Source organism: Telopea speciosissima, chromosome 3 (assembly GCF_018873765.1).
Source record: "Telopea speciosissima isolate NSW1024214 ecotype Mountain lineage chromosome 3, Tspe_v1, whole genome shotgun sequence".
Lineage (NCBI taxonomy): Eukaryota > Viridiplantae > Streptophyta > Magnoliopsida > Proteales > Proteaceae > Telopea > Telopea speciosissima.
In genome coordinates this window covers 4,160,354-4,184,360 of record NC_057918.1, presented here as the reverse complement: position 1 = coordinate 4,184,360, position 24,007 = coordinate 4,160,354, and the positions used below count along the sequence as shown (strand labels likewise).

Here is a 24,007-nt window from a genome sequence, read left to right as displayed (position 1 = left end):
CCTTAATCGATTCCCCAGTAAAAAAAATGGTAAGATCCCCTTAATTTTCCATGGATTTGAAGCTCCCAAATCTAGGAATCTTTGCTTCAAAGATCCGAGACGAAGAACAAGGAAACGTGTTTAACTGTTTTAGTCATATGTATCAGATCGAATCGGCCGATCCCAACGAGTTACCCGATCCAACCATCGTTCTATGAAACCTGGATAGGATCGGCCATATCTCGGGATCGTTCATGACCGATACTGATCCAATACAGTCGATATCGGCCGATCCGATTCGAGATTACGAACCATGATCTGGACTTTGGACCATTGATTCTAAGTATTGGTTATGGGTATCGTATTTCCGTTTCAACGGTACAACCATCTTGGAATTACAATGCCAAGACTTTCCACCAGGGTCTAAGAGGTCATTATGTACCCATCTTTACCCCTGTTTCGAGAATTAAAGTGGGATGGATGAAGTGGAGAAGTACGTTGGAGTGTTGTGTGTCCAGAGTTCTATAGAAATGTTGTACAACCGATTATGATGTATGGGGTCAAATGTTGGGCAGTTAAGAAGTGTCACATTGAGAAGCTATGTGTAGCAAAGATGAGTATATTAAGATGGATGTGCAGAAAAACAAGGAATGATAAAGTAAGGAATGATCGTATCATAGTTGACTTGGGAGGTGCTCCGATCAATGATAAATTCTAAGAAAGTCTTTTGAGATGATATGGTCAAATTCAACAGAGGCCTAGGGATGCCACAGTAAGAAGGAGTGATATGATCTTGATTGAAAGGGCTAAAAGAACTAGGCCTGAGATTCTCAAAACTTGTTGAGTGCTTCTTCTTTCTTTCATTTATTTTGTTTTTCGTTGTTCATTTGTCACTTTCCATTTTTCGCTTCACATCTCATTTCTCATCTCTGCATTCCTTTATTTTGTTTAGACTTCAGTTTTACCTACTTTGTTTGATTGGATCTTATGTAACCGACCCCATTAAATTGGGATAACGCTGAGTTTATTGTTATTGTTTAGCCCTACTTTAAGAAGAGGTTATTTCCCAACTTGAAGCTGTGACGACTAGGTTGCAATAAATCAACCTTATTGATACGAGATCAATTGTATGGACCAAAAAATAATTCATTTCTTAAATTTATGCCCGATACTGACTTGGTATGGCTCAATCTATATCAGTATCAGCCGAGACCACAGTATCGGCCAATTCATATCTGTAATTAAACACGATTAAAATTGCACCTTTCTTCTCTTAGGCTAAAACAAAGAGCTACAAACAAGCAAGAAATTGGTAAAGGGAGCATACACAAACCTCTCTAATGGCTCTCGTGATAACACCCCAAAAAAAAATACAAAAAACAAAAAACTTTACAAGTTATGTCACCGACACTATGTGGTGTATAACAAATAAATCGGAACGAACCGAAACTGACTGTGTCACTCTTATGAATTGCCCATAGAACATAAAAATCTGTAAAATACAAACACTCAACATCCATGGATATGCCGAAGCAGAAAGGGGGGCATGAAGGGTTTGCACAGTGGCCCTCAAAAATTTTTGCTCTGGCTGCATAAGATCTTACATTATTATGCAATTACACTTTGACTCCAATTTCAGAGGCCTTGAACTGTCAACCTTGTGTGGAGCTTCAGTATCATGTACCAATGACTCATCGGTCTTGACATCAATCTCAGTCTTGGTTGATGGAGTCTTCACATCTGCTTCCACCCGTCTCTGTCGGGCCTTTTGGGATTTCAGGGTGCGTTTATTTCCAGATCTACCACGGGGTTCCTTCCTCTCAGAACTTGGTTTCCCCAACAAAGTAACCGTTGGACGGCAACCCTCTAGCTCTGGGTGAACTGAACTCTCCTTTTCCATCCCAATGGTAGCGGCCTGGTAAGCCAAATTATGAATGATAGAGCTACAGAAGAGTATAGTATCAGTTGCTTCTTCCAATGTCAGGCTTCTTGCTTGCTGCCCACCTTGGCCCTCCATTGTTACAGTTGATTCCTCTGTCAAAAGTGGAAAATATAGCAGAAGAGAACAATGAGTTCATTACCCCGTTTCAGACATGTCCAAGTAAACAAAACTATTGCAGTTGGAAAAAACATTTGAAGGTTTTCAATAACAAAAATGATGGCATCACTATGGAGTGAAACCCCCCACAAATTGGAATTCACCACCAAGAAGCCAAACTGTCAATTGAAAATTTAAAAGTAAAAATAAAAAGTCGCTTACAAATAAGGATGGACAAACCATAGCCTGCTGATGATCTAACCAAAATTATCAGTAATGAAATATGTTACAATGTGAGTTCTGCAACAATTATGGGAGTTCTAGTCAGACAAACTAAAGGTTGGATATATTCAGGGCCTCTTGAGGAAAGAAAAAAGATATATTTAGGGCCCCATAGACATCTCCACTAATCTTTCCCGATTTTTTTTGTAAGTACCCACAAAAAAATTACCATGGTTACAAGATTATTTATTAAGCCTCCCTCGCTGCAGTTTCACAAGGTTCATTCAATTTGTTTCAAATGGGAAATATTCAGGAAAAATCTTAAAAGCAAAACAAAATTGTACAATAATTTAAAGAAAAAAAAAAACATTCTGAGGCTTTGTTTCCTCTGTGAACCACATAGAAAGCCTTCCTAGGTGGCCCAAATACCTGCCACATGGCAGTTCAGTCAGAGCCCAAATTTTGAAGACAGCTAAGACCCCAAGGTCCCTTGCTCACACTGAATTTCAGTCTAAACGGAGTTTTCCAACTGGCAAACAAAGCTTTGAAAAATCAGGAGTATGGGAGACTACAAGCTCTGAATTTTGAGATGAGGCTAGTCCAAACCATGTCCTCTCTATCAAACAATCAGAATCATTAGTCCACGTACCACAATGAGGGTGGCCCTCGCAGGAAAACCTACCTACGCTGTAGGGTCATTATGCCTTAAACTCAACTCTACTTATCCCAACTAAATGGATCTTTTTTTTTCTTCTTCCATTCAGCTCTATTCAAAACCATTCTTGTTACTAGTCCTAAGCTGTGCATGTCTTTCCTCAACACTTCTCTCAGAGTCAATTTAGGTCTACCCCTAACTCTTTTGGCTCCAATCTGAATCAAATCACCCCTTCGTACTGAAGCATTAAAAGGCCTCCATTGCACATATCTATGCCACCTCAAATAACTTTCTCGCAACTTATCATGTATCGGAGCTACTCCTAAATTAGCGCTAATTTGTTCATTCCTTATTTTATTTTTTTTCTAGTTTTATCACTTATCCATCTCAACATCCTCGTTTTAGCTACACTAAGTTCATTCATATGTTGTTTCTTCACCGCCCAACACTCAGCATCATACATCATTGTTCGTCACATAAATGCCATATAAAATTTTCCTTCATGTTTTGAAGGAATACGTCAATCACACAACACTATGGACACACCCCTCCACTTCATCCACCCTATTCCAATTCTTTGTACAGCATCATCCTCTATTTCTCTTTCTATATTTATGATTGAACCTAGGTAACTACTAAAATTTTCACATTGCGGTATCTCCCTATTATCAATTTCCACCTCACTTTCAGTCCTATTGTTAATAAAGTTGCAGATCATATACTCTACTTCTGTTCTACTTATTTTAAAACCTTTTGATTCAAGGTTGATCTCCATTATTCCAACTTTGTAAGAGCCGTACCCAGTGCACAAGGCTCCCACGATTCGCAGGGTCTAGGAGAGGTAGATGGTAGGCAGCCTCACCCCCTTCACGGAGAGGCTGATTCCCAGGACTTGAACCCGCACTACTGCTTTGGCGGTAACGATACCTTGTCATCGCACCAAGCAACAACCCTTTATTATTCCAACTTTGTATTTATCTCTAATATTGTTTCATCCACCAAAATAATATCATCAGCAAAAAGCATATGCCAAGGGATCTGATCTTGATGTCTCTACTTAGCTCGTTTATGATATGTGCAAATAATTGTGGACTTAAAACTGATCCTTGACATAATTCAATCGTAATTGGGAATTCACTACCCCCACCCACCCACCCACCCACACACACACGCAAAAAAAAAATAGTTTTTACACTAGTCACCACACTATTATACATATCTTTAACTATGTTCACATATTTACTTGAAACACTTTTCTTTTCTAATACTTGCCAAATTAACTCTCTAGAGACTATTATAAGTTTTTTCAAAGTCAATAAAGATCATGTGTAGAAGAAAAAAAATCTAACCAAAGTTGAGAGGTCAATGGGGTGGATTGATGGGAGAGAAGAGGGTGGTCGAAAGGAACAGTGGAGAAGAAAAAATAGGGAAGTTAAATCTGATGGGAGGGAGAAAAAAAGGAAGGAAAAGAAGAAATAAATCTGATGTGCTGTCCAAAGATTGGAGAGAAATTAGAGAAAGAACGAGAAAATCCCCATCCGTGGGGGATGATAGAGGAGAGAATATAGTTAAGAGAAAAGAGAAAGAATCCCCTTACCCAAATGGAAAAGAAAGAGAAAAGCTAGCCTTTATCTTTGGTAACAAACCAAAAGAATCATGGTGGTTAGTCCCTCCCCCCCCCTCTCCTGTCTCCCTCTTGTACTTCCCGCTGGAAAATTTTCCAGGGTTGCCTTGAGCATAAATCATGGTAGCGTTCTGTTCAAAAAAAGAAAAAAGAAAAAACCAGAGAATACAAAATTTCCATTCAGCCAATTCATCCTTGATTGGGAAATGTTGTTACATATTTATAGAAATAAAGAAAACAAATTTCTATTCATTAGGGACTCTAGACAGCTAACAACCTTTTCTAATAAGGTAAGGATTCTAGCTTATTGCAACCTTGGTTGCAGATTCAAAACTTGGAAGTTGGAATCAGCCTCACTGGCGAAGCAGGGGGTAAGGCTGCGTACATTTGCCCCTCCCAGACCTTGCAGTAGTGAGAGCCTCGTTCACTGGGACGTTCTTTTTCTATTCTAGCTTCCTAATAAAAAGCAACTCAAACTCCAATCAAATATAATATACAACAACAAACTCAGCCTTATCCCAACTTAATGGGGTCAGCTACATGGATCCAAATAAAACAAGGTAGGGATGGGAGAAGAGTTCTAAAAAAATAAGATGACAAATGAAAAATTACAAATGAAATATGGAAAATAAAAAGAAAAATGAAAGATGAGAGGTGAAGGTCAGAGGAAAGTGGCAAAGCCCAGCAAGTCAGGAGAATCTCAGCTAAGTGGGGGTGCTACATGGATCCTTGCCCTCCAATAGGCTCTATCCGAGGTCATACATGGAACAAGACCTAGACTATGCATGTCCTTCCTCACAACTTCTCCTATGGTCATTCTAGGCCTGCCCCTAGTTCTTTTAGCTCCTTCAATCGGGATCATATCACTCCTCCTTACTGAGGTGTCCCTAGGCCTCCGTTGGACATGACCATACCACCTCAAACAACTCTCTCAGAGCTTAGAAATATAATATATTAAACTTAAAAATGATGATTTTCCTAGATCTACTAGAAAATGCAATTTTTTTACAACAACTTTCTTCTTACAACAACATCAAGGCCTCATCCCAACTAAATGGGTCAGCTACATGGATCCTTGCTTTCCAATCAACTCTATTTGAAGTCATAGAAGATACGAGGCTTAAGCTATGCATGTCTTTCCTCACCACTTCACTTGGAGTTATTTTAGGCCTGCTCCTGTCTCTTTTAGTTCCTTCAATTTGGATCAAATCACTCCTCCGAACTGAAGCATCCAAAGGCCTCTGTTGAACGTGGCCATGCCACCTCAAACGACTCTCTCGTAGCTTATCATATATCGGGGGCTACTCCCAACTGATCTCTAATATGATCATTCTTTACTTTATCCTTCCTAGTTTTGCCACACATCCATCTCAACGTCCTCATCTTCGCTACACTTAGTTTATCTATATGACGCTTCTTAATTAGTTTATCTATATGGCGCTTCTTAACTGCCCAACATTCCGCACCATACATCATAGTCGGTCGTATGACAATCCTATAAAATCTTCTTTTAAGCTTTAAAGGAATACACCGATCACACAGCACTCCAGAAGCACCTCTCCACTTCATCCATCCTATTTAATCCTGCGGGCAACATCATCCTTTATATCGCCGTCTTTATTTACGATAGAGCCAAGATATCTAAAATAATCGCTTTGAGGAATCTCCCTCTCATCAATATTCACCACCTCCTTAACCGTCCTAGTGTGGCTAAAGTTATACACCATATACTTCGTTTTTGTTCTACTTATCTTAAGACCTTTTGATTCCAAGATTGACATCCATAACTCCAAATTGACGTTAATCCCTGCTTTTGTCTCATCCACCAACACAATATCATCAGCTCAAAGCATACACCAAGGTACCTCATCTTGTAGGTCTCTAGTTAAATCATCCATGATAAGCGTAAACAAATAAGGGCATACGGATGATCCTTGATGTAGCCCAATTGTAATTGGGAACTCACTACCTTGATCCCCAACAGTTCTTAGGCTAGTCATCATACCATCATACATATCTATAATTATGTCCACATATTTACATGACACCCCTCTCTTCTCTAGTATATGGCAAATTTATTTTTAATACTAAAACTATTAACCAACTTTAGTTAATTATGATGAGAAAATTTTAGTTTAATTGTTGTGAAGAAGACGAGTTTTGAGAGTTTCTACAACAACAACAACTCAACCTTATACCAACTAAATGGGGTTGGCTACATGGATCCTTTCAAAATAAATTAGGGGAAAACTGAGGTCCTCATGAAGGGAAATGAAGGTAAGAGATATGAAGAAAAGGGATAACAAAAGTGATAAATGGAAAATGAAAGTAAGAGGAAAGAGGATGGCTAAAGAAATCAGGAAAATCTCAGCTACATGGTGTCGACAACATGGATCCTTGCCCTCCAATAGGCTCTATTTGAGGTCATACTTGGCATAAGGCCCAAACAATGCATATCATTCTTCACAACCTCTCTTATGGTTATTTTAGGCTTGCCCCTAGCTCTTTTAGCTCCTTCAATTGGGATCCGATCACTCCTCCTTACTGGTGCGTCCCAAGGCCTCCGTTGAACATGGCCATACCACCTCAGGTGACTCGGAGCTTGTCGTTGATCCGGGCAACTCCCACATCGGCTCTAATACGTTCATTCCTCACTTTATCCTTCCTAGTTTGGCCACATATCCATCTTAACAACCTCATCTTTGCAACACAGTTTCGCTATATGACACTTCTTAACTGCCCAACATTCCTCCCCATGCATCATAGCTAGACAGACAACAGTCCTGTAGAACTTTCCTTTAAGCTTTAAAGGAATATGTCGGTCACACAGTACTCCGGTCGCACCTCTCCACTTCATCCATCCCACTTTAATTCTCTATGACACATCATCATCAGTCACCTTCTTTGTTTATGGTAGACCCCAAATATCTAAAATAATCACTTGGCGGTAGCTCTCGTTCTCCAATTTCCACCATGTCATTATCCATCATAGTATGACTAAAGTTACACATCATACACTCCATCTTTGATCTACTAATCTTAAAGCCTCTTGTTTCCAAGGTTGATCTCCACATCTCTAACTTAACGTTAATCCCTGCTTTTGTCTCATCCACCAAAACGATATCATCGGCAAAGAGCATATACCATGGGACCTCGTCTTGGATGTTATTGGTTACTTCATCCATGATAAGCGCAAATAAATAAGGGCTTAGGGCTGATCCACACCTATATATTAACTTGACACCCCTCTCTTCGTAAGAACATTCATGATTAAATCTCTAGGGACTTTGTCATAAGTTTTCTCCGAGTCAATAAAGACCTTATGGAGATCCTTCTTGCAAGCTCTACAACTTTTCACGAGCCTCCTCAGTAGGTAGATAGCTTCTGTCGTGGATCTACCTGGCATAAAACCAAATTGATTCTTCGGGATATGAGTATCTCTTCTTAGACGGGCTTCAATAACCTTCTCCCAAAGTTTCATGGTATGACTCATTAGTTTTATGCTTCTATAGTTATTGCAGCTCTAAATATCACCCTTATTTTTGTAGATCGGAACTACAATGCTTTTCCTCCATTCATCTGGCATTTTCCTTGTGTTCATAATCTTGTTAAATAGCTTGGTTAACCAATATACCCCACATACTCCTAGGGCCTTCCACACTTCTATTAGGATCTCATCTAGGCCTGGTGTCTTGCCTACTTGCATCTTTCTTAAGGCTTCTTTAACTTTCGCCACACCAACCTTTCGTATATATCTATGATAAGTGGTGTCTTGATGAATAAAGCAATCATCCGGTTCAATCAAACTCGTACATATCTATGATGAGTGGTGTCTTGATGAGTTTTGAAAGTTTCTAAGTAATATAATTTGATTTCAAGAATATGTTTGCATGTGGTAGCAATATTTTCAGAGATTCATTGCTAGACAGTCATTGTGGTCAAATCATTTGGACCGACAACCTTAAGAGGGAAAATTATCTTTCCTATGTCAACACCTTTGAAGGGTGAAGGGTGAAGGGTGAAGGGTGAAAATGAAGAATGACCATGGACCATCCAGTTCCAAAAGTTGGATTATTTGGATGATTCGAACTGGACAGCCAGACTATCAGTTGAAAATTTCACTCTAAGGAGGTCTGTCCCTGAAGCACAAGGCTGAGCTGGGACTGGGAGCATTAAGTGTTATACATTATGAATAGCCCAACTGGGAATAATAATAAGGACGTACCCAGTGCACGAGGCTCCCGCCACTGTGGGGTCTGGGGAGGATCATAATGTATGCAGCCGTACCCTTGCATTCACAAAGAGGCTGTTTCCAGACTCAAACCCGTGACCACTTGGTCACAATGGCGCAACCTTTACCGTTGCACCAAAGCCCACCCTAACAATAGCCCAACTGGGAACTCATGTAAGAATTCATGCTGTAAGTACAAGCACTTGTGATGTAGAGCTAAGGATATACCAGTGTAGGCCCCAATTTGAGGCCTATTGGTTTAAGTTATAACCAGCAAACTTAGGCCCATATTCTGGTTATAACTTGAGCCCGTCATAGGCCATCAATTGCACTACATTGAGGCCCATAATTTGTCTTCTAATGGGTCATTAATATCTTGTGGTCCCATCAACTTTTAAAGTTTCTATTTTAATGTTATTCTTTTCTTCTTTGGTTTAAGTTATTAGATTTCCTAGGAAGCTTCTATTTTTTTATTGTAGGCTACTTGCTAGCCAAGGGTTTTATTTTATTTGATTGTAGGCTTCTTGGTAGCCAAGGTTTCTATTTTTGTATTACATCTATTCAAGATAATAAATAAGACAGTAGCTACTATGGTGAAGTAGCAGCAACCAAGGTTGTGGATGGTAAAGCCCTACCTACGTCTTGGTGATGAAACCAGACCATATCCCCTCTCTTTCTTTTCCTTCTCTCGTTCCTATTCTTCTTCCCTTGTTCTGTTGATTCCCTACATAAGACCTGCTGTTGGGGGAGTCCTCCACTGTTATAAGGACTGGAGTCTGAAGTTTGAAGAGTTATGCAGCTTGCGGCATAGTATTCTTCAGGTTTTAATCCCTTTTTTGGGTTGTGTTCCAGCAGCCATCAGTTCCTTGGTTGGGTTTGGTTTTTCACTCTTAATTCCCCTCCATTCCCTTCTGTTCTACTTGATTATTCTGTCACTATCTAATCACTGTTTTGCAGGTGTTCATCTCAGTCTAGTGTTACTGTACTACCCATTCCGGTAACAGGATTTTGTGTCTTCAGTCCAGCCAATTCAGCCATCGGATTGGCCTGTTTTTCTGCTATTATTTGCTTCTCTGCCCCTCCTACCTTCGACCAGAATTGGAGGGTCATCTGACTGACGGATTGTGAGATATTATTGGTCTTAGAAGTTACTAAATCCTGTTTTATTAGATTTTCTACATTCTGTTATCCACAGTTCCAGCAGATAGTGGATCAGCTTGATATTTCAAGCACTTGAACAACCTATTTAGACCCTAATTCCAGCCCCATCTGTCCGTTAGATTCCGAGATATCATAATTTTCTATATTCTGCCCTTTTGTTTCTTAACTTGGCCCACTGTGTTCCTGTCCTGCGGTTACTAGTGTTCTCTAAATCTTGTCTAGATTATCTTGAACACATCAACTTGCCCTGAACCATGGCAAGAGTTGGGAGTATAACTTTTGGTGACACATCCTCGTGGAGAATGGTCAGTTCTCTCATTAATCTTTGTATCTAAAAGTCGAGGAGTTTCACCCTGCAAAGATTGCTTTTCGCTTGCAACTACAAACAAGGGCCAGCTATCCGTCCTTTCTTTGGTACAGCTTAGGACTGGGTATAGGAGCCATATTTGGGTCCTATAAGCAAGGTGATGTAGCCACGGAGTTGAAGATCCTCACTGCAGGCCTCAAAAGGGCTCTAGATCTCTGTATTCAACATTTGCTTGTAGAGGCAGATTCAGTGATGATTAGATGAGTGTCAGCAGATACAGGTCTGTGGAGACCATCTCTTCAAATTAGGCAAGCCTGTTCTTCGGCTAACTATCTGAATATCTTGTTCTTGTGAATGCTGCCAAGGTTGGGCCATTGCAGAGACAGAGACAAATGAGTTACCTAACGTAAGGGTGCTCATGGATTCTATGTATGAGGGGAATTTTATTGTTGTATGGCTATTTATACTATGGGATTCTCATAATCAGTCTTCTTTGTACTATATTATCATGTTTGCCTCATAAATCTATCATTGATTAAATAATGATGTCTGAGAAACCATGAATGACAAAACCGAACAAGAGAGATAGATATACAACTCTTCATGGATAACTGCCTCTACAATAAACAGTTAAAATGGGCCTACAAGTCTAAGCTGATGGTCATTCTAATATACAGTTGACATTGGCAAAATTTCACAATAGAAAAATAAATTGAAACCTCAAATGGATCTAGGGAGTGAGGGAGCATAAATATTAAAACATGGTTCCATTCGCGAAGAAACACAAAATAGTTCAGATGGACATTTCAAGTCAATATATGAACAATAGGTGAAAACAAATTCCTGAGCAAGACAAGTCATACCAGGGATGCCATTGGCATGATTCAAGATATCAGATTCTGACGAAGGAATGTCTAAGTCCTTCTCTGATGTTGCAGGAACTGCTGGTTCTAGGGATTCATCCACGGCGGAATTTGGTGAAATTACACTTTCAACATGTGAACCAGGTATACTATCACCACCATTTTCTAGTTCACCTGATATCATTGCTGAAGAGTTATAAGCAGGAGCCTCAACAATCTCAATTGCACAGTCACTGTTCAAAGTGGCATTATCTTCTATTGAAAGGGGCTCTGGGGTTGTAGTTGATATTTCTATATCTGAAGTACCCCCGGTACAATTTGGGAACTCCTCAGCAATGCTTGATGAAACACAATCCTCATCATTTGAAACTGCTGCCACTGAAGCATCTTCCAACTGAATGCAATTTGTATGGCTTGATAATTCCAAGCCTGAAGCATCCACCACCCTACAACTCTCAGAGAAGTCAAGTTTATCTGCTTCATTGACAGCAGCTCTCACAAAAGAGGAATCAGATTCACATGATTTTTCATTGCTTAAATATGTATCTTGCTCATCACTAAGTAGTCGTGTTTCCTCTACAGTCTCATGGTCCATACTTCCAACAGAAGCATCAAATTTTTCTTCACTTGTACCCTTGGTAAGCAACAAGGCCTGGTACGCAGGATTTGAGATTCCCGAGGAAGAGGATCCAGTTCTTTGAAGTTTTGTGCTTGAATCATGCCTGAAATTATCCAAGTCAAGTTTCTTGCCACTTAATTGCCTTTGAACCCGAACATCTGTTTGTCTGGAAGAGCTCCAATCAACGGATGATGATGCTGAGGCACTACCAAGCCCACCGGAGCTTCTCATGCTGTTTATGCTGTCCCTTGCATAAGATGGATCATCACAATTTATATTGGTCGCAGCAAAAGTCCTCCCTTGAACAACAGGCCACTTGCTACTACTTGATCTTTTCAGCAATAAAGAAATACCAGCACCTTCTGAAACATCAACCTTTAAACTTGGATGAAACTGTTGATCAACGTCGACATAATTGGATTGAATGGAACCAACAGTTGGCTGAACAAAATGTTGCTCACCTCCATCTAACATTATTTGTGCAGAGGAACTGCCATGCAAGTAGCTCTGGGCTTCCTCGATGTTGCAACTGTGGTCTTGCTTAACATTCTCATCATGTTGAACAAGCACTGTTTCATTTCTACTAGTGATCCCTTGCACTTCGGCCACTTCTGCTTCGTGCTCTAGTGCACTGAAGGATTTATTTTCTCGCAAAGCTACTTCTGTGTTAACTGAAGTGTTGTGACTGTGAACTACAGGGTGTTCCCAAGCAGCTGGAGTCAAAGATCCACTTTTCACACTGCAATCAGGACAAAGACCCTCATTCCCTTCCATGGGCTCAATTACATGAAACTTGCTCCCACAAATAGAACAGTATGTGATTCTTCCATGACCATCAAGTTCTTCAAAATCATTCTCAACATTTACATTTTCAGAAGCAGCTGACTCAACTACTGTAGCAGACATAAGACCACTGAATTTTTCGGATTCACCTACTTCAGTTGTGGTGGTTCTATCAATATCAGCATACCCAGTATTCTTTCCATCATTGACTTCATTATTAACATCTCCATTCATCTCATCCACTTTATCAAATACAAATATTTCATCTTGAGCATCAGGATGTGGTGCTTTTCCCCAGTCACCACCCATATCATCCTGGTCATGGTCACTAACCTCAGTATCAAGTGCAACACTTGCACCTAGTTCTGAGCTTGCGTTGCTGCTAGTTGTGACTGAGGAGTTCATAGAGACCGTGGGACGATGTGTAGAGCTTGTTTTCCCGACATAGAAAGTAGTACTAGGTACACTTGATAAAAGTGGCCTGAACATATTCTGAGGACTCTTTCGATTATCCTACAAAACATGTAAAGACCATAATCTGTAAAATCCAGACATAACACCTTACTACTTTAATAATTCTCTTAAGAAGCCTTTTACATACAAACAAATCCGGGTGTCCCAAAAAAAAATATTAAAATTAAGATGATGATGAAACAGACATCAAGTTCCCTTCCCTACCATATAACGTGCAGGAGAGAAATTTGGTTTAAATAAATCATTATGTCAACAGTTTGTCTACAAGCATCAATGACAAAGTGAGCCTCCCAGTACTTGTTTAAAAAAATAATAAAAAGCGATACCTAGATCTTTAAATAACTAATCACAGAAGAATCTACTTCAAATTGATTACAGAAATGGATCAAACTTCTAAAGAACAATGCAGAAGGAATAGAGATTAAAAGAAAATATTATTCTAAACAGTAAAGTTAGCATGATCCCTTTACTTTGTTGTTTCTTCTCATGAGACAGCCTAATTCTAATAATTTCCTCCAGAAAATTGAATTAAAAAATGGAGATCATCACCAAAATTAAGTTAAATCAAGAATAAACAGAAAGAAAATGCCACCTTTTATTATTTCAATGTAGATATTAAAAGGTTTATCATGAGCTTCGATAAATCACTACTAGCATACAAATTAACTAGTTAAGTTTCCTAGTCAGACACGTGCTGCACCAGAATTCAACCAATCAAACCAAACTTCTAATGTAGTTTGCTATATTAAGCATAGGTTTAATTACAAGGGAACATTTACAATAATCACAACTAATTATACAATCAGAAACATACCATTTGTCGAAGGACCGTATCAAAAGATCTTTTTGGAGCAGAGCTTGAGGATGGTGTTTTGGATGGCTTCCTTGAGAATGACGGGGTTCTGCTATTTGGAAATGCTCCAGCTCTCCTTACAGCTGAATGATCTGAGATACTCACTGGCAGAGATTGCAGAGAATCTACATCATCATCACCAGATGACGCTACAGAACCCTTACTCCGTGAGCTGAATCGGTCTCGATCATTACCAAAGGATGAACTGCCACTTCGAGAAGCAGTTGGTGACATTGATTGCCTTCTGAAGTTTGAGGATGTATCCTTCCCATTCCTGGATGCTGGTGACGAGCCCCTTACATATGATGCCGGCCGATCCGCTAGAGAAGTACGAAGATTAGGGGGTGCATCTGAAGAGAAGCCTGGGATAGTCGACTGCCATGCTCGTATTTTCGGTGAAGCAGAGTTGCCGCGACTTGTCTTTATAGGTGAGGTTCCCCTTCTTGACGAGGCTACGATACCACTTGATCCCGTGCTCACCCTCCGGGTAGTGGGAGTAGGAGATCTATGAGTAGGTGTTGATGGTTTAGTTGGGGGCGTAGAAGGTCTCTGCGATGGGGACGCAGGACGTTGAATGGGAGATGGACTAGTATGAGGAGCTGAAGACGGCCTTCCTCTTGATTGAAATGTATTACTTCCGGACCGAGGTGATGGGCTTAACCGATGTGGGCTCGCACTACTTCTACTGGTCCTGTAACTCTTCTCCATCTGCACTCAGACATGCATTACAAGCATTACCAGAAAGAATACAGAACTTGAATTTCTAAGAAATATGCTTGGCTCATATAAGCAAATAAAGTATGAGTACACTTCCAAAACAACCAACAAATATCATACTGCGGATGATCTTGGGATGGAAATGGGCTGGGTTTGAGGTCTGCCCCTAGAAGCAAGACTAGCTGATGGGGTCTCATCATCCAACGAAGGGAAAAGAGGAGTTTCCGGAGGAGTCAACAACCTTCAATCCAAAAGCACCATAAAATCAGTACCACAAAGTGGAATTTGCTAGTTTTAGTAGAATAAAATTACATGGTATAAAGAATGTTAAAAATATAACATATCTATGTGTTAGCACATGAACTGCGTAAATTCCCCTACCTCTGTCTGATAATTTTAGCAAAATATAATGGAGAAAGACAACATCAAGTAAAATGCATTAAAAGAGTAAGAACATAACCCACCAGTCGTAGTCATTTTTTTCACTATCTGCATTAAGCAGCTCACTGCTCTCTCCACGAACTGGAATGGAGATGCCAAGCTTAATATCTGAAAAGCATTTCAATTTTGTTGCTGCAAGATTTGAAATGACTTTAAAAATAAACATAAGTCATGTATTATCTTCAGCCACAGGACAAGAAAAATGTGAAATTAACCAAAAAAAAAACAGACACAAAACACATTCATAGGTAATCCAAGCACTGAAACAAAGATGGAGTGTGGGTTTGGGAATTACACAGGGAGTCGTCAAGATCATCAGACTTATCAAGCAAAAAATTGTCTCTTTCTCTGTTCTGCATCTCGTTGAACAAAGCAAGATCATCATCTTTCTCTCGGAGGGGTAATGCACTCTCAAGACTGCGTCCCCGCCTGTGATTCTCCGATCTGACTTCCCTTCCGGGGGAGCATCTTAATGCTGGAGAAGGAGGCATTTTCACAACACCAGTTCCCAACACAGATATCTCACACTGATCTCTGCCACCCACCCAAAATCAAACCCCAGTGCTTCCCATAATTCATTGTGCAGTTCGTGCTAAGTGCTCACCAATCAGAAATAAGTTTACACTAATGTTCCCTCTCCTTCAATGACTAAAAGCAAAACAAAATTGTCTTCAAATCAACGTAAATTACCAAACTGGAATACTAATTCCTTAAGGCCTCAGCAACATCCAAATGCAGAAAACCAGATTTAAAAAAGTCAAATCCGCAAAAACTGGCAACGAAGATTTGTGGCTTCTCGTCAAGCATAGATGTGGTAATGAATCTAATCTCCAATTAGCGTACAGTTACATCAGTGTAAATGAAACCAAAGTCCCCGCATCTAAAAGCACTGACACTGAAAAACCTGTGGAGTTTACGTTATGAAGGCAGAAGAGCAATCCCGAACAAAAAGGTGCTCACTATAAGAGAGAGGTATGAAAGAGATCCTCAAATTCCTTAATAACTCCGCAATTACATAACCCTAGAATTTCACCAACAGAGATCCCTGGAGTGTCCTTTGAGAAGAGAATATAAGAACCAACCCAAAAGCATTCGAATTGAGAAGACCAGAATCGTCAAATATCCATCCGGGACAGTAAAAAAGACAACAGAACGATGTTCTTGCTTGTGGTTTCAAATCCTCAATACTCCACAAGCCCAAACACATAAGCACGCATACAGTATCTTCGAACTCTTCTCAGGACAAATAAAACCGATATACCAACCTCTCAGGCATATCTACCAATATCTCAAAAAAATTGAACTTCTCTAAAAAAACATTCACAGTCTGCAACTTACAGTTACCGAAGCCAAAGAGATCTTACAGAATAGCCTGAAGCTCGTCTCCTGTACGATTAAGATCTCCAGTTACGACAACATTTCAAGCACAAACAAGCTCAACAGTCAATTCCAACGTGGCAAGTACAAATTCATAAACTCTAATCTGCAGCATTTCGTGGACTCTTGTTGAATAAAAGTTGCAGATCAGACCAAGGTAGCCACATCGAGTTGCAGAAACCCTAACTCATTCGAACAATTCCCTTCCATGGATTGAAGAGTACGAAAGAGAGATCCAACTAGTGATAGGAATAACTTAATTAGTTTGGGTTCTCTGGTTTCCTCTACAGCAAGCTTTCGTTCTTTCTCTACTTCTCTGCTGTGCGGGTAGTGTTTTTTCTTCTCTTTTTTCTTTTATTTTTCGATTTCTAGTTATTTTTTATTTCAATTTTTTTTGTTTGTTCAAGTTTCTCTTTCTCTCTGAATACAAAAATGGAAATAAAAATAATAAGAGATTGGAAGTAAATACTAATTGAGATTATGTTCTGTAATAAGGAAATTATTATAAAATATGTCCATTAACGGAAATATCTGTATAATTATCTGTGTTTTTGCTATTGGTGGGTAGCAGAGCTCGATCGGAGTTGGAGTTGGACTGTCGGACGACTCGGACCGGAAGATTTATTATTATCAGCTAATTCCCACTATTTATTTATTTATTTATTTCTTCCTCATTCGATTCCAAAAAGCACTTTCACACGTGTGAGGTACTGAGGTTTTCAGCTTTCAGCTAGTTTACGCTCTCAAGGGTGAAGGATAGGACGATATGCCAATCTACCAAGATCTTGTTCACATGCACCTCATCAATTGACTTTAGATTCCCTAACAGCCAATAGAATGCAAGCATTGATGGATCATGTGTTTAGATCATCAGGAGACATAATTTTATGATCCCACCTCAAAGATTGTCTAATCCAAGTTAGTACGATGGATGGTTTTTAGCCATCTGATCAATAAGAGAGTTTTCTATCTAGCAGCGTGGCCTCTGCATCATCACAAGGAGGCCAATGAGAGTGCATGGAAGCATAAATAGGAGCAGGATTATTTCGCGGGAGGGGGGGTTGTGCCATGTGCCACGCTTCGAGAGAAGACTCCTTTTTTCCTACAATATATATGCAGGATGATTTAGAATCAGTGTTTAAAATAATGAAATCGGGATCTGGATCGATATTAATTAGGAATCAATCGAAAACGATCAAAATATATCCTAATCTTAGAAATTCATTATAGATCAATCGAAATCGAGATCAGCCAAAAATTGGGGATTCAATGCTTGAAACAAGAGACATGTGGTCATTATAAGGGCTTGTGTATTTTGTCCAACCCAATTTGTTCCATTTTAATGATAGGTATTAAAAAAGAGGCTAAGAACTTTACCCCAAAGAAAAGAAAAGACAGGAGGTTAAGAATTGATTGAAATCCAATGAGAGATCACAGATGCCTTGTCTCTGTCAAACACCTTATCTCTACCCTTTACACGTGAACGTATGTGAAACTTTAGGTGATATTCACAATTTTGTAAACATTTATTAGGCAAAAATTGATGGGGACCGACTTATCAAGGGTGTTCATTAATTTTAAGCTGAGAATGATGTGGTAAATATGATGTTGAAATAAAGATATTTAGGATAGGATTGGATTTGATTGGATTAATCACATGTCAAATTTTATGATCGAATTCAATTAAATATCGTCACGAGAATTGACATTATATGCATCCTTTGGTAGTCCTTAAATTTTTGTCACTTGGTGAATTCTGTTCGAGCTTAAACTTAACACACAAGATGAGGGCATTTACATTTGCTTGTCTGTAAAATTAGGGCCGCAATCTGATCCACCACATGAAATAAACTTGAGTCCTGTATAACTTAACCCGTATATATTATCTCATTTCTTGATCAGAGAACCAGTAGTTGCACCATTGACACAATTAGGTCCATCAAACTGTCGTTAAAAGCAAATCAGAGGAGGGCAGATCAGACCTGAAAGATCCGCAAGTTTTAATCGCCACCTTTTGATTCACATGAAGACAACTGCTTGCACATTTGGTTGGCCCCTCATCAATACAATGCAAGCGCCTAATAGGTCACTGATTTGAATGTACTACCCATTGTTAGTTAAAAAATGTGAACACACCATCTTTTGGTCATCACTATTTTGTACTTTTATCGTTTTTAAAGGGGAAATTTTTCATACACGATCGTGTAAACTGTGTATGTGAGAGAGTGGGAGTTTCAAGGCATTAATTAATAGGTGGGGATTTATGACTTTTCCAACTCTTTGTGAGAGACCCTCTCACATGCACGGTTTATCTCACATGCATGGTTTACACAGCCGTGTATGAAAACTTTTCCCTTAAATGTTTCAAATCTTTGCCATCATTTTTTTTGTCTGATTCAAATTTTGAGCCATTTTAAACGCAACATACTCAACAAGGCTTTTTTTTTTATCATTTCCCATTTTAATTGTGGTCCTATCTTTACCTTGTGCCTTAAGAGTCCCACGGGACAATTTAGATTAAAAAAAAATTATGGCGTGGGTCAAGTGGTCAGCCCATCCAGCTACTTAGTATTCATGAAAAGAAAAAGAAAAAGAAAAAGAAAAATCCAACTAATTGAAAATTCTTTGAGGTTACATTTAAAGAAATAAATTAATTAGTTAAACTCTACAATCCAACAAACTATCCCAAAAAATGTCTCAATCAAAACTATTGTTGAATCAAGGTCGGACCTTAAATGGGTAAGGTCTACTTAAAATACTAACCAAATCTCTCTTGTGTGTGTGTAAGGGTGAAAGAGACTCGATTGGAGAGGCGTTTTCTAAAAACTAAACCAAGGTAGGAATTAATATTACAGAATAAATCTACGTAGATAATGACACAAACCTGCTCGACTCAACTAATACTAGGTTGCCAAAGAATTTAGTTTGTCTCCAGGGAGTCCAGCAAGCCCAGGGTGCTGCCAACCGTTGGGCTATACCACACACATCTCTAGGCATGCACCGAGATGTGTGCGGCACAGCTCAATCGTTGGATGTCCCCTAATAGTACCCTGGGCGCTGGACTCCCTGGAGATGATCCTAATCCACTGTCCAATGGCCCTCACTTGGGTGGCTCGGATAATGCTCACATACACTTGCAGCAAAGATTGGTTCCCGACATCGGCTAGGCAATAGAGATGTTATAAGTCAATGAATTGTTGTTCACTTCCAGACACCGTTTTAGGAATTGGTATCAGATCCGGGATCGATTCTAGCCTATGTCATTCTGGATCAACCCGTATCGGATAGGTTTGCTTATAATTTTCAATTAAAAAAATGTTTTCTTATTCTCTAGTCTTGGCTCGTACTGATCCATCGATATGGATCACCTTAGAATTGGTATCGCCCTCTGTCAATATCGATACAAATCGTATGATTTTGGCAATCCGTTATGATTCCTTGATCCGTGTTTCCTGATGGGATCATCCCCTACTCTCTTACCCTACTCTCTTACTCTATCTTTCCCTCTTTATCCCTCGCTTGCCTCACCATGCCCAACACCGCCCCACCATCCCTATTAGAGAAAGCGCGCCAAGTGTGATATTCATCTTTCCCTCTTCTCACCCTTACCCCACCCAAAAAAAAACAAACAAACATTAATTATAATATAGAACCAATTAATTTCTTTATTGAAAAAATCTCTGAGCCGCCGAGGTCTGTCTCTCATGAAATGATACTGTACCCTTTTTAATATAAACCATTTCCTCATTGGTGTGTTCCTATACCATTGAGAGAATTCTTTGTGCTTTTATTAATTACAATGAGAAAGAGAAGCCAAATTCAAAATTGACACTTTAAAGTTTAAACCCTAAAAAAGCTTATTGTAATTAATTTTTTTTTAGGGAAAAAATATATCCCCACGACATTGGATACTATTTCCTTTTCAAATGTGGGTTTTTATTATTTTCTCTCTCATAATTAGTCTTTTTTTTTCTTAGTATTCTCTTATACTTAATCAAGTGGGTCCATGTGAATGATATTATTCTCTGCATTGCTTTTGGTGTGGCATGTAGATTCCTTCTTACACAGGCATTGTGGGTAGGTAACCCTCTCTTTTTTTTTGTTGATTTTAGGAATACTCCTCCTACTATACCATTTTTTAAGAATTTGTGAGTAGTTATACTGGGAAATTTGTGACTAGGTGATCGGGTTGTATATCCATCCACACGTGACCCACTGGCATGGCACGTGAAGACGGCAAAATGGAAAGATTTGTATAAATTATAATATTTTGGCACCACTTTGTGGAAGATCATTAGGTATGTATATGTTAGATACCTATGACTTGATTAATTAAATAATTTCTCTCTCCAAATCACCAACTAAGACCTCTAAATTATCGATCAAAGAACCAATTTAACCCAATAAAATTACTCTTTCACGTTCACTACTAATCCAGTTTCCAGACATATTAACTAGTGACTAATTTCGTATTTCAGTTACCAAACAGTCCAGTTGTCTCCCAATAAAAACTCTTATTAAACAATTATTATTACGTACCTAAATTTAAATTAAAATATAATAAAGAAGAATGGCAACCTGACAGCAACTGCAGCTCTTGCTTGGACATGTTTCTAAACACAATTTCGTTGCTAGTGACATCTAAACTCTGCCCAACCAATTAATCCCAATTATTTACTCTATTAATTTAGTTAATTACTTGAGAAAACTTTATACCATAGATGTCAACATTTCATGCATGAAAATGTCTCTCTTACACTCTCTCTGGTAATATCCATGTGGTTTGCCCTTTTTAAGATATCAAATGAACAAAGTAGAAATACCAGGTTCAACCCGCTAAGGCACTTACTTAAATAGAGGTGTCAAAATCCAACCCGAATCTGTTGGATCGACCAGAACAATAGCGTGTTGAACCAAAACCGAACCATATTAGTCAGTTTTTGTACTGGGTTTTAGAGGCTGGTAAAAAAAAGAACCACCCGAATGACTTGAACGGAATTGAAAACCGGATTGAATCCAAAAGCAAACCGATAAAAAACGCGATGGGAAAAGAAACCAAAAAAAAAAAGTTTTGATTAATGCATTTTTTTAAAAACTGTGCGTAACACAAAAACGACATGGACTGAAATCGGTATTGACTCACTAATAACCTGATTAGAGAAAACTTATTAAACCCAGAGCAAACTGGACCGTAACTAAAATAACTTCAATTTAACGGGTTGTTTTGATTTTGCCTAATACCAGGCCAAAGTCAATTCAACCCAATTGAACCGATCGATTGGCACCCTTATACTAAATACATGTCTGACCCTTAGTGTTAAATCTTTGATCAGTTCAATTGGGCGCAAGAATCTCACAATCGGTTAGCATCCCCCCCCCCCCCATTTATACATGTGAGTGGGAATAAAAATTGTATCAAATCAAAACTGAGTCGGTCTGATTCTGATTACGAAACCAAAGTACTGTTCTCGATATGGTACACTTGGTTTATGCATTCTGCATCTTGAATCGAATCAAAACCGTACCAAATTCTCAAAACCAAACCAATTGACACCCTTAATAAACATATGGAGCAAATCTTCTTTTTTGCGCTATAGTGAGATTGATTATCGCTTAAGCAGGATTATGAAATGGTAGGCCTTTACTCTTAGTTCAGATCCTCTCCAGTGCACCAAGTCGTCCAGCGCACATTCGACGGCTGAGCGGCCTGGATCAGAACTCACTTAGTTACTCCCAACTCTAACACCTCATGTCGCACTTTGTCAGCTTTACAACACTATTAGAGAACCGTAAAGGGTGGCCGGTCAGACTACCTTGCTTGCTTGCCCGGGAACCCAATGTGCTCTTCAGATCACAGCATCCATCATGCCATTTTAACTATTCAATTGTTGATTTCTTTAGTATTTTTTGTATATTTCTTAATTGAAGGCAGCGAATAGCCACCGTGATACCAAGGATAGTCACAATAAAAGGTATTTCAAACCCTTCTTCAATGAATAACTACTACCGTAAAAGGAAACTTTCTCCAAAATCATTTCTCGTGTTATTTCTCCATGCTTCTAGATAATTTCTTTGAAAACTTTTTTGTTTTAGGTCATGACATGTTAATGATTTATTAACTTTTCTTGATGGAGACTTTACTACATTATCGGTAAATGAGCTATCTAGTTCATCACATCAAAAAAAAAATTTGTTTTTCTCGGTGAAAAAGCCCCTTCAAGGAGGTGGAAAGGATAGAAGCGATAAAGGACGTAAATGTTTCAACCAAAAATAAAAAATAAAAAAGATATAAATGTTTTTTATAATACTCAAAAAATCCTCTGAAAAGAAAGACAACCATAAACCCTTATTCAGAGTAACTGATAACTCAATTAGAAATAGAGTGAGCCATCACATTGGTAGATTTATTACCACGTGGAAAAATGCAAAAAGCAAAATCAGTTTTCAATAAAATATCCTTGGCTATGAAGATTCTTCGGAGGCAACAAGGAAACGGACGACAGACCCCCAACAAGGACTTGGCAATCCGAGCAGATCAATACCTAGTTAAGTCAATCCTACCATTTTACATGGCATAAAATGATATTCAAATGTATTTATGTAAAATATTTTTTTATTGGCACCGCCTGAGATATAAAATAATTTGTAATCTTACTTTTTTGTATTTTCAGTATGACAAATTTTTTTTTTCAATGAAGATAAATATTTTCATTTCATATATATACTCAAAAAATGTGCATGACAATGATAATTTTTTATAATGATTAATCACTTTCAAAATATTTTTGAAAACCCTTTTATGCCCCTAACTTAAATTCCTTTTTTGGTAGGATGTAAGAAGGTGTCTATATTCGAATTGACATAATCTGAACATTATCTATCAGTCAAACAGATAGCCAACTAATACCTAAGACAATTGTGAGACATTGATTGGGAAGGAATCATATTTGTCCGGTAGAGGAAGGTTCAGATTATACAAGTCAAGGATGTTAAGGGATAGTTGAAAATCCAGATTCATTTCGCTTTCACATCCATTTAGAGGTATCTATATCCGGACAGGGAATAATCAGATCCAATCCATTTACATCTCTACTTTTTTGAATAAGACAAAGGGCCTTAAAAAACTAAAGGTATCAAGTTCTAAATATACCATTAGAGGTGTCATTTTTATTTTTTTTTGGTAAGAGGAGGTGTCATTTAGAGAGTCCTATAATGACATGGTATTACATTATTATAAGGAAGAATGTTGGGCATGCTATCTGCTCCAGATAAGCTAGCGAGCAGCAGACACTAAGGAGAGGGGACAAACATGCTAAAAGGCCTTTTTCACTAGGGGGAGAGAGAAAAACACATGCTTTGGCTGGTGTCCAGCTAGGGGTGTCAATTGGTCCGGTTCTGGGCTATTGGTCCGGTTCTTTAACAGTTATACTCCAAAGGGGTCAGGACTAGAATCAGACTAATAAACTAATCGATTCCAAACTTGAGATCTAGAATCATTAACTAATGGGTAGGGCAGTTCCAGTTCCTAAACTGTTCCAAACAGTCCAATCAAAATTTTAAAAGTAAAAAATCTACACATGCTACATATATTTAATAATATTATAATAAGACACTAATTTCAATCACATGAGATTGTGGGCTTGTCTTAGCCTTCCCCCCTTAG

At 38.7% G+C, this 24,007-nt stretch overlaps 1 protein-coding gene across 1 annotated transcript; it reads right to left on the bottom strand.

Moving 5' to 3' along the window:
* Window positions 1-1,288: 1,288 nt before the first annotated feature.
* On the bottom strand, window positions 1,289-16,704 carry LOC122654564 (mucin-12-like). The gene is made up of 7 exons (XM_043848699.1): window positions 16,306-16,704; window positions 15,263-15,615; window positions 14,991-15,099; window positions 14,647-14,767; window positions 13,771-14,517; window positions 11,081-12,995; window positions 1,289-2,013 (listed from the first exon to the last, which is right to left on the bottom strand). The coding sequence occupies exons 2-7, from the start codon at window positions 15,456-15,458 to the stop codon at window positions 1,580-1,582; spliced, it is 3,522 nt and encodes a 1,173-aa protein (XP_043704634.1). The 5' UTR covers window positions 15,459-15,615; window positions 16,306-16,704; the 3' UTR covers window positions 1,289-1,579.
* Window positions 16,705-24,007: the final 7,303 nt, after the last annotated feature.